The sequence below is a fragment of the Ciona intestinalis genome, chromosome 4 (assembly GCF_000224145.3).
Source record: "Ciona intestinalis chromosome 4, KH, whole genome shotgun sequence".
In the NCBI taxonomy this organism is placed as follows: domain Eukaryota; kingdom Metazoa; phylum Chordata; class Ascidiacea; order Phlebobranchia; family Cionidae; genus Ciona; species Ciona intestinalis.
Genome location: NC_020169.2, coordinates 2,807,097 through 2,817,566, shown reverse-complemented (window position 1 = coordinate 2,817,566; position 10,470 = coordinate 2,807,097). Strand labels below are relative to the sequence as shown.

At 34.5% G+C, this 10,470-nt stretch overlaps 2 protein-coding genes across 2 annotated transcripts; both read right to left on the bottom strand.

The window, feature by feature from the left end:
* Nucleotides 1–913: 913 nt before the first annotated feature.
* On the bottom strand, nucleotides 914–7,755 carry LOC100177085 (N-acetylgalactosamine-6-sulfatase-like). Its single transcript, XM_026834256.1, has 14 exons — nucleotides 6,921–7,755; nucleotides 6,168–6,291; nucleotides 6,025–6,099; nucleotides 5,739–5,841; nucleotides 5,257–5,400; nucleotides 4,892–4,958; nucleotides 4,673–4,800; nucleotides 4,235–4,371; nucleotides 4,066–4,172; nucleotides 3,579–3,715; nucleotides 3,074–3,176; nucleotides 2,542–2,663; nucleotides 2,042–2,159; nucleotides 914–1,556 (listed from the first exon to the last, which is right to left on the bottom strand). The coding sequence occupies exons 1-14, from the start codon at nucleotides 7,008–7,010 to the stop codon at nucleotides 1,470–1,472; spliced, it is 1,542 nt and encodes a 513-aa protein (XP_026690057.1). The 5' UTR covers nucleotides 7,011–7,755; the 3' UTR covers nucleotides 914–1,469.
* A 113-nt stretch (nucleotides 7,756–7,868) lies between these two features.
* On the bottom strand, nucleotides 7,869–9,987 carry LOC100185724 (caspase-2-like). The gene is made up of 2 exons (XM_002122881.4): nucleotides 8,640–9,987; nucleotides 7,869–8,401 (listed from the first exon to the last, which is right to left on the bottom strand). The coding sequence occupies exons 1-2, from the start codon at nucleotides 9,694–9,696 to the stop codon at nucleotides 8,151–8,153; spliced, it is 1,308 nt and encodes a 435-aa protein (XP_002122917.1). The 5' UTR covers nucleotides 9,697–9,987; the 3' UTR covers nucleotides 7,869–8,150.
* Between the last annotated feature and the right edge of the window lie 483 nt (nucleotides 9,988–10,470).

Here is a 10,470-nt window from a genome sequence, read left to right as displayed (position 1 = left end):
CAGTGAGACTAATGGTAAACACAGTATGTTATCAAATTGATTAGAACGCAACCCCTCGCGATTGTGTTTCTCGTGTGTGCGCACGTTTTATGCTCGACGGTAATATTAGGTTCCGTGCGTGCGTGTGTATATAACGGCGCAGTCGAGTGTTTTTTTGTAAATGTACTCTGCCTGCCACGGCCGCTTGAGTGTTATCTGAACAACTGATCATTAAACGCGACACACATACCTTTGCTTCAGGGAAGGCTTCATGCAGTTCCTTCCAGAAGTGATTACATGGAACACCAGTTACTGCATCAACATCTTCATACATTTTTCGAAAGTCGTCTACAGAGCCGCCCTCTGTTAATATCTTTGTCCATTCCTTCTCTAAGTACCAAAAGTTGTCGAAATAATCGCAAGTGGAGTAACCTAGAATCTGTAGCGCCTCTTTTATGGACTGCGTACCAGTTTTAATATATCCAGCAAATATAACCTTCATGTTTTCTGTTAATCACATCGTAATTAAACGCAATGTAAAATAAACCAGCTAAAGCACAAAAAAACGCCCCGGAAATGCTTGGTCGCATTAGAGCTAGGTACAGATGGCATTACAACTACTTCATGATTCTCTCGTTTTTTCGCTCATCTTTTGCGATACGATATCACTCCAAGTCGCGTACTATTTCTGTATCTAATCGACTTAAAACTTAGCAAGTGAATGTCTTAATTGTAACAGGATGCTCTACTAAGTCTACTTAGTCTACTATCTTTCGCTATTGAACACGCAAAAAAAGAGAAATAAAGGTGCTGATACAACTGTTGTCTGGTAATGCGGGCGTTCTTATTTAAGTTTGTTTTCAAAATCCCACGAATGCAGCAAGTTATGATGTTGCATCAGGAATATAAAATTGTGGGTATTAAACATTGGATATTATGAGTAATCATGTTTTATTTGATGTTGTACGAAAACCTTTACGCATATACTAATACTGCATTAAAATTAAAAGTGTAATCCTTACAGCTTGTTTAGCATTTATACAGTAGGGTGGGGGAAGATGGGACACCTTTACCTTTTATTTTCTCCTCTTTTTGGTAGTAAGAAAACACTTTTAAAATTATAAAACCGTATCCTCACGACTTCCATAGATCGTTGTTAGTTGACTAAAACAACTTCAGGGTATTTAGACATTATGTGCTAAAGGTGTCCCGTCTTGACCCACTGTACTAAATTGGGTTATGATGGGTAATATTGGTTGTATAATGGTTTAACATGCTTCATATATGATTAAATGTATATTATTTATCCTCGTGTGGCGGGACACTGACAGTTGTTATGTGGTATTCTACTTCACACACCTCGTGCATGTTTACGAGTTACCAGTTGGTACATAACGAATCATACATAAAATTAAGTTTTTTTTTCGAATCACATAATTTAAAAGTTATACATAATATTGCACAATCATTCTATACAAAGATAGATAATTCTAATGTGGCCATACACATTTTTGCAGATTAGACTTAGGTATAGGAAGACACTTGTTTAACTTTTCACATCCTGCTGGTGCCCAGTTCTAAATAAAAATAGAATCAATTATATTCTTATCAACATGAGTTTAAACATTTTTTTTAAATTCAAGGCCCTTATAGGTTAATTATCATTTTAAATTACAGCCATTCAGCCAATTCCAATTTCCTTGTTTCAGTGATATGATCTTCCCTAGCGATTTTCCATAAAACCCAAAAAAGTTATTTATTGTTTCTATAATAGTAAAATAAGCATTTAAATGCTTATTATTTATTTCAATGATTTGATCTTCGCTTTTATTTTTTGATAAGACAATTAAAAAATGATGTTTGGTTCCTATAACAGTAAAAAGAAATGTAAATGAATAATATAGTCACAAAAGTTAATTATGTAAAAATGAAATAGATTTTCGCTATCATTGTTTGGACAAAACACATTAAAAATTATGTTTTGTTCTGATAATGGTCCAAAAGAAATGTAAATGCTTCTTATATTTATAAAAGTTAATAAAGTAAAAATAAATGATCTCACCATAACAGAGTCATCACACCAGTCAAACTGTGGTTGTCCTGGTTTCAACGTTTCCATATGTTTTTCCACGATACTATTCATAGTCATAACAGCATCTTTGTATTCACTTGTGCTAGACCTTTAAATACAGATCAAAATAAACAAGTTTAGGTGCAGAAACCAGGCCCTTTTTCCAACAAATATGTTTTTCTAATCGTAAGTGTGATTTAACGACATTCGTTTTATCGCTATAACAGATTTTTTTCGCTTTTAACTATTTTTCCATCTTCAATATTGTATAAAGAGTTGTTATTAATAAATGTAAAATTCAGTTGTGCAAATATACAACAAACTACACATGGCAGTTTAACACGCGTTTGTAACTAATTGTCAGAATACAAACAAGTTGTCCCTCTATAAAACATGACTTTATAAAAAATCCATGTTACTTCACTAAAATTTCTATAAACATGACTTTATAAAATCTATGATGCTTCACTTAAAATTTTATACATGCTTACTTCATAGGATGCTTCTCACCAGGATCCCTACCAAGCTGGAACACAACTGGATCCAGGGTTCTATTTACTTGCTCATGCGTTGTTACATTCGCAAGATACTCGCCTCTGCAGAAGGTAATACCCTGCAAAATAAGTTCAGTCTTTAATTTTAACAAAGCCTTATAAATGAATGAGTGTATTAATGATTTTTATTACAGTAGGGTGGGAGAAGACAAGACACCTTAGGCACATAATATTCAAATATCCTAATTTTGTTTCAAAAAATTAACAACAGCATACGGAAATCATGGGGATACGGTTTTATAATTCTTTGAATGTTCTTTGTTTGCTACCAAATGGGACGAGAAAATATAACAAAAAGGTATCCTATCTTCCCCCACCCTACTATACATAACACTTATTCACCCATTATAAAACTTTGCTTATATACTTTAATATACTGTATTACATTATACTTGTAAACTATAAAATTGCTTTAAGGTTTTAATTTTTCAAACACAACCATTATAAGAGACAGTATTGCATATGATACCGTGTTGTATTCTTCCCATGAATTAGTCCATGTCCAATAATGAGCCTTATGTAGACCAAACCTCACTGCAAAAAGAGCATTGCCTCGGTAGTGAAAAATCGGCCTGTACAAAATTCAATTATTTCTTAACATAATGTTTTATGTAAATCTACAAAAACGATAGCGAAGATCATGTTATAGAACAAAGAGAAAGAAAATCGGCTCATACAAAATTCAATTATTTCCTAGCATAATTCTTTATGTAACTCTTCGAAAATGATAGCGAATATCATATTATAGAATGAAAATAAAAGAATCAACAGCAAAAGGACAGTGAAGCATGCTATGAAAAAGTGTGTGGGAAAGAGCAGCAGTTAAAAGGGGTATCTGTTGCACCCATGTTATAGAATGAAAAGAAAGGAAAACGACAGTTGTTAAAATACGTAATGGATAAAGGAAAAAGAAACAGTTCAAAAGCGTGGCTGTTGCACCAAATTTCTCAAATATAAATCCATTAAATATGTACCTATCAAATTCTGCGGCTCCATTTAACACTGGTAGTAAACTGACACCGTCTATAATACGATCTTTAGGTACAGCTATGCTTGCAAGATCAAGGGCAGTTGCAAACCAATCCATCAAGCTACCTACTTGGTGGCTGACCTTAAGTAAAATAAGATGGTGAATCGTTATAACTAAAAGTAAAATAAAATGGTGAATCGTTAATTATAACTAAAACGTAAAGTGGTGTTTTTAAATTGATGAATACGTTAAAAATAAAAAGTTAAGTAGTGTTTTTGAAATGGTGAATCGTTATAACTAAAAAGTAAAGTGGTGTTTTTAATTTGATGAATACGTTAAACATAAAAAGTAAAGTAGTGTTTTTAATTTGGTAAATTCGTTAAAAATGACCCTTTTTTATTTTTTACCTGTGCCAATATCTAAAATCAGTGCCACTGTACAGGGGTTATCAAGAGTTATTATTTATTTTTGTTCCTAAACACAACTTTTACCTGTCCTTGTTGGACAAAACCAGGACCCCATGCAATGGTAGGTTCTCGTATCCCTCCTTCAAATGTGGTTTGCTTTCCACAAAGAAAAGGTCCATTTGAGCCATTTTCTACAAAATCGACATAAAAAAGGTAAAATCCTATATTTTTTCTAATTGTAATTCCAGCATACCAAATGCTGATCCAATCATAGCTGCACCATTGTCAGAGGAAAACAATACAAGTGTGTTTTTATCCAAACCCAATTGTTTTAACTTTTGAATGATGACACCCACTCCATAATCAAGTTCCATTACTGCATCACCATAGCTGAAACAAAGGTAAAGTAAATTGCTAATAGTTACATACTACATTTATCAATACACAAGCTGCATGCAATAATATAAGCGGCCAAACTTTTTAAAGCTACATGCATCTATAAATAGGCACCACCTTTTAAAATGCAAAGGAGGCCACATAGTTAGACATGCATTTATGTGCGATAAATCTTAATTACTGGTTCTAGCTTCTACAGTTTACTCCAAGTTTAGTGCCTACACAACTATATAATATGAGTGTGGAATATACTGTTTAAAAATACATATGAAAAACTTTCAGCTTGGTGACTTACGGTCCTCTGCGACTTGCCCCTCTAAACATGGGAGATGAATAAACAGGAGAATGAGTAGCATCAGGTGCCCAGTACAGAAAGAAAGGCTTCTCATTTCTCTCCATTCTCTCAATAAAATCCAATGCTTCCTGGAAAATAGCATAAGTAAAAATTTACTCAGGTGAGGATTTTTTGTTAGAAATGGTTTCACATGATTTTTTTTGCGAAATTGTTTCTTACTTGTATATAGTATTGAGTCATGTTAGACAAATACTTGTGACTTTCGATTGCGAATTCTTCATAATATCTGTTAAAAAATATAAACAATACAAGAAATATTTTTTTACAATCATATAAAGTATTTTTTATAATATATAGTAGGTTGGGAGAAGATGGGACATCTTTAACACATAATATCGAAATATCCTGATCGTGTTTTAAACAATTAACAACTGCCTATGGGAGTCGTGAGAATAGGGTTTTGTAATTCTTCATTGAATGTTCTCTGTTTACTTCTAAATGTGACTAGAAATTAAAAGAAAAAGGTGTTCCATCTTCCCCCACCCTACTATAATCAATTTTTTTTTTTCAATTTTTTTTCTCACCTTCCAACCATCTCTGTATTATTATACACTGGAATATTAGGAGTTGTTTTATCATCATACGGACCAAAGTGACAGTTCGGCGATCCGAACCACTCATGGAAACCATGCTTGAGAGGGAGGTATTGTTCCTGTTGTCCGAGGTGCCTGTGTATTTGTATGTCTACAGCTTAGTGTTAAGTAATATACAACTTTGTGATGTAACAAGGTATATATAAGGTATATATTTTTAGTTATATAGTAGGGTGGGGAAAGACAAGACACCTTTAGCGCATACTATTCAAATATTCAGATTTTAAACAAATGGTTTATGGGAGTAATTAGGATGCAGTTTTACAATTCTTTGAATATTGTTTGTTTACTACCAAATCAGACGAGAAAATGGAACGAAAAAATGTCCCATCATCCCCCACCCTATTGTATAAGTTATAACATTTTATATATAAGTTAGAGCAAGTTATATAGTAGTTATATACAGTGGTTACCATTTTCCAATCAGTTTGTTAGTATAGCCAGCACTGCTTAAGAGTTCTGAGACTAAAATTTCGTGATCAGGTATCCCACCTACAATGTGTTGTGGTGTGTAACCTGAAAGCAGTTCAAAACTAATTCAAGTTTAGTTAGAAAAATCTAAGTTGAAAACAATTAAAGTTTAGTTAAAAAACTATTTAAGTTTAAAAAAAGAGAAAAAATTAAGTTTAGTAGAAAAAAACAAAAAAAATTATTCAAGTATACTTTTTTTTTTGAAAATAATATACTGTCAATAGCTACCATTGTGTCCATGGTAGTTGCTTGTGTAGAAGCCGTTTCTTATAGGAAGCCTCCCAGTTAACAATGCTGCTCTAGCTGAAATCGAATAACAGTTGTATATATTTACATTACATTTAATGATAAACCTAAGTCACAAAACATACAAGGTGAGCACAAAGGATTCGCACTGTAGAAATCAGTGAAAAGTGTCCCTTCTTTTGCCATATTATCCAAGTTCGGTGTTTCTTTGGATGGTTGGCCATTTATTCCCAAATCGCCCCAACCCATCTGTGCAGCACAAGTAATAAATGTGAAAATTGGTAAAGTAATTTATAAGTGTATTTTGCTAGATGTTTGAATTTGTAATATTGTATTAAAGAAATGAGACCGCAGTGCAAGTTATTCTGTTATTGGTGTTCGCAGATTTTGAATAAATTGTTGCCACTTCTTTATTATTGTGTAGTGTGGAGGTCTTAGATGTTACAACATAGTTTTGTATTTTATAACGATAGGTGCGCATACAAGTTACCAAACATGCAACATTTTTTTTTTTGAATGATTTTCAATATGGTGAATTCATTAGGGACCCTGCGTTATTACATACATATACATGTACACAATGGTAGCAGCTTTGTGGTTTGAACCCGGGATATTCTGGTTTTAATGCAAGCACTCTGTTACGGACACCGGACTTGTGCACTTCTGTTTGTAAATTGTTTAAATTTTGTAATACTAATATATATATATAAAATTAAAAAAAATCCAAAAATCTAATCACCCACAAAGTAACATACATGGTAACCTGTAAGCTGACACGAGGTGTATGAAACAGAACACCCGTGTTATAACGACTGTCGTTTTTCGGCCACACGAAAATAAAGCAAGTTACATTCATTCATATATATGAAACAGCTTACATCATCCATTAGCATGAATATTATGTTCGGTTTACTTGATTCTGCTAAGCTGTATCCACACATCAGTAACAAAAGAAAGCATGATAACATAGTTGCAGTTAACTATATACTTGTCTGTAATACACAAGAATAATTATAAAGTACTAAAAAATTTGAGTTACTTGGATAATATATTATTGTATTACGATATTAGAGGAATTTGCATGCAAAAAACACGAAAAATCAAATTGCAGCTTTAAAAAATCGAAAACATGGAATATCATAGAAAAATTTTCATTGAGGTTTTAGGTATTCATAAACCAGCCTATCAACTATACTTCCAAAGTAAAGTACAGGCTGCAGTTTTCCATTGGTTTTAAAGTTCAATCTTTCAGCCACAGCCCGACTGTTTTTATTAGCAGGGTGAGCATGAATAACGATTTTCTTAAGGTTAAGTTGCTGAAAGCCAACTTCCATTATTTTTTTGCACGCTTGGGTAATAATTCCTTTTCCAGTGTAATCCGAGTCTAACCAGTATCCAATGTACCCAGTTTGGTCAGTTATACTAACAAAACAACACATTCCTATGATAGTTGAGGTATTTCGTTCAAATAAACCCATCTCCAACGAGGTCCCATCTTCAATTGTGGTAATTGAAGATTGAATGAAATTAATTTCGTCGTCTATACATTTAACGTGGGCTACCCAGGGCAACCATTCTGCAAGACGTTCTCTGTTTTTGTTTATAAGGTATAAGCTCTGCTGTGCGTCGCTTATGGTCAAAGGTCTTAGGAAAATTCGCTCGTTTACGTCAAAAATGTTCTCTGAATATGAACGTCCCATGTTTTTTAACTTTAGCTTTCGGGATCATGACGTCATAATTTGACAACATAAACAAACGTAACAAATCACGTGCCTGGGGGAAACCCCCGCTATTGAAAAGAATTGCATTTAAAATATGGAGGAACTAAATTAAGTTAGATATCCGGGTAATAATCAATTTCGTCGCCCCAAACATTTGAAATTAAAATGGTTTTTATCTTTCTCGATACACTACTTCATAATGTAGATTTTTTTTATTGGTAAATTTTATTGAATTTTGCGCTAAATTAAAAAATAAGAGTATAAACAGTTTTTAAATATTTTGAAAAGTATAGACAATAAATATATATCTATGTATATACATTAGGAATTTAGGAACGCAAATTACAAGAACACAATTTCAATAACGTTATCTTATATCTATTATAATCACTCTTTCTCCGTCTGTACTATTCCGGGGTAGAAAAACAACTTTTTGCACAGCGTGCTGTGAAATTCGGACATCTCTTTTACACCTTGCGAATCGAAGTCAGTCGAATGGCCTTCTTTACTTTTTATTGCACTGTTTACCAAAGTTAAAATTTCCAAAAGATCCATTTCATGGGCGTGTTGTGCAATCTTTTTTACTAAGACTTGTATGTACCAACTGCCGTGGCGAGTGTTTCTTAACGCAGCGTTTCCTGAAAGAAATTTATAAACATTACAAGGTCGATTATGATTACACGGGACCACTTTAGCACATAATATTCAAATACCCTGATCGTATTTTAAACAGTTAACAATTGTCTATAGGAGTCGTGAGAATAAGGTATTATAATTCTTTAGATGTTCTTTGTTAACCATACCAAATAAGACGGGAAAATAGAATGAAAAGGTGTCCCATCTTTCCCCACCCTATATACTATAACTATTGCATACCTTGTAAAGTTGCATATCCAATGATCATGTCCGAGCTCGTTGGTAGACGCTTACTGGCTGTTGAGATAATATCAACATCAGTAGTAATGTTGTGCGTAGTAGAGTTATAAGAATCTGATGTCTCGCTGTTCAAAGTTGGCGGTCCGTCTGTTGCATCTATTCCCTGATCCATATTGTTACCACGGCAACACTGAATGAAGAATATTTTTGGCTTGTTCCGCAACGGAGGGCAGTTGACGTTGTCGAACATTTTGATTAACGATTCTATAGGAATGCTTCGCCCATCGCTCGCATAAATGTCAGTCTTGCTTCCGTGGCTAAGTATAGCCACAGCGCACGAGTCGCATTTACGATGTTCTTCCATTTGAGCGAATTGCTTCACCCGTCGCTCCATTTCAAATTTATTGCAATTTTCTACCAAGATGGTTTTATAATTAATTTGCTCAAATATTGCAAGAAGATTTTTCTTGTCGGCGTCTGTACCTTGACGATCGGGTAATCTGACTCCTGCATTGAATCTACCTATACACACAATAAGAGCATATCCGCGTGACTTCGTGGTCATCTTGTATCCAGAGTTATATGTTTCATTGAAAAATGCAACTGTAGAATTTTGAACACGCAGCCTGTTGTGACCGTCTTTGGCGTCGTTTTTATCTTCGCATTTGCCGATTTCCATTGGCTGTCTCCGAGCACAAACAAATTCACCGTGGACGTTTGAAGTTATCGTCGCATGTAGTGTAGTGGGGGTGATAGGTTTATTATTGGGTATAGCATTAGATATGTCTACCTTTTCTAAAATATCAACAAGATGCTCTTGAGAAGAAATCCTCAGCGCTTCAAGAAAAGTACCGTAAGCTCGTGGACCCCTCGTGGGAAGACATGTCAAGAAAGCAACGTTCTGCGAGAACCTAGTAGGTTTCGAGGTTATTCTTTCAACTGTAACGTCCGTAAGAATGCCACACTGCACAAGATATTGCAAAACTTCGTCCAGATGAAGACATTTAGCTAATTTTACGCGATTTTTGATTAAAGTATTCCGATGCCTCTTTTTCATTGCGAATAATTCTTGTTCAAAGCAAATTTTCTAACACATAAACTATATCATAATTACACTGACTGTCGAATAGTACTTTAAGCGATAAATGATCCATAAACTAATCAGTCAGCGACCCCCACTAAACAACGCTATATAAAACTGCCACACGGTTTTAAAATACAAACGTTGAACGTTGGAAAGTTTAGCCACACATACGGCGTTCGTAAATTTAGTTTTCTTTTGTTCGCGAAGCAAGCTTCTGCTTTTTTTAAATATTTTGGAACAGTAATAATTATTATAATTTAGCAAAAATATAACAAAACATTTTTTTAATTTTTTTAAACGTTTCGTTTTTATCGGGGTTTAAATTTAGTTATGCGTTACTTTTATGGTGCTCTCAAATTGGGGGAAGTTTTATTTTCCTTACTTGTTTAGCCTTTTTTTCGCTGGAAAGGGGTCCTACTAAAACACGCCCGGCGGGGCCCGGTGGGGCCCGGTGGAAAAAAATATACTAAAACACGCCCGGTGCGGGGCCCGGTGGGGCCCGGTAGGACCCGGTGAGGACCCGGTGTTACGAGTCATACTAAAACACGCCCGGTGGGGGGCCCGGTGAGTATTTCTTGAAAGGGGAGCTTTCCCTATGCAAGAGCCACCAAAATGCGTGTGTGAAACAGAACTTGTGAAAAAATTGGAAGATATTGTCTGTCTTCAAGGTATAAAGATGCAATTTTCGGTGATAGAAGTTACATTCTTGCTTCGCACGTCATCGCTGAAACAAAGGTGCATAGGAAG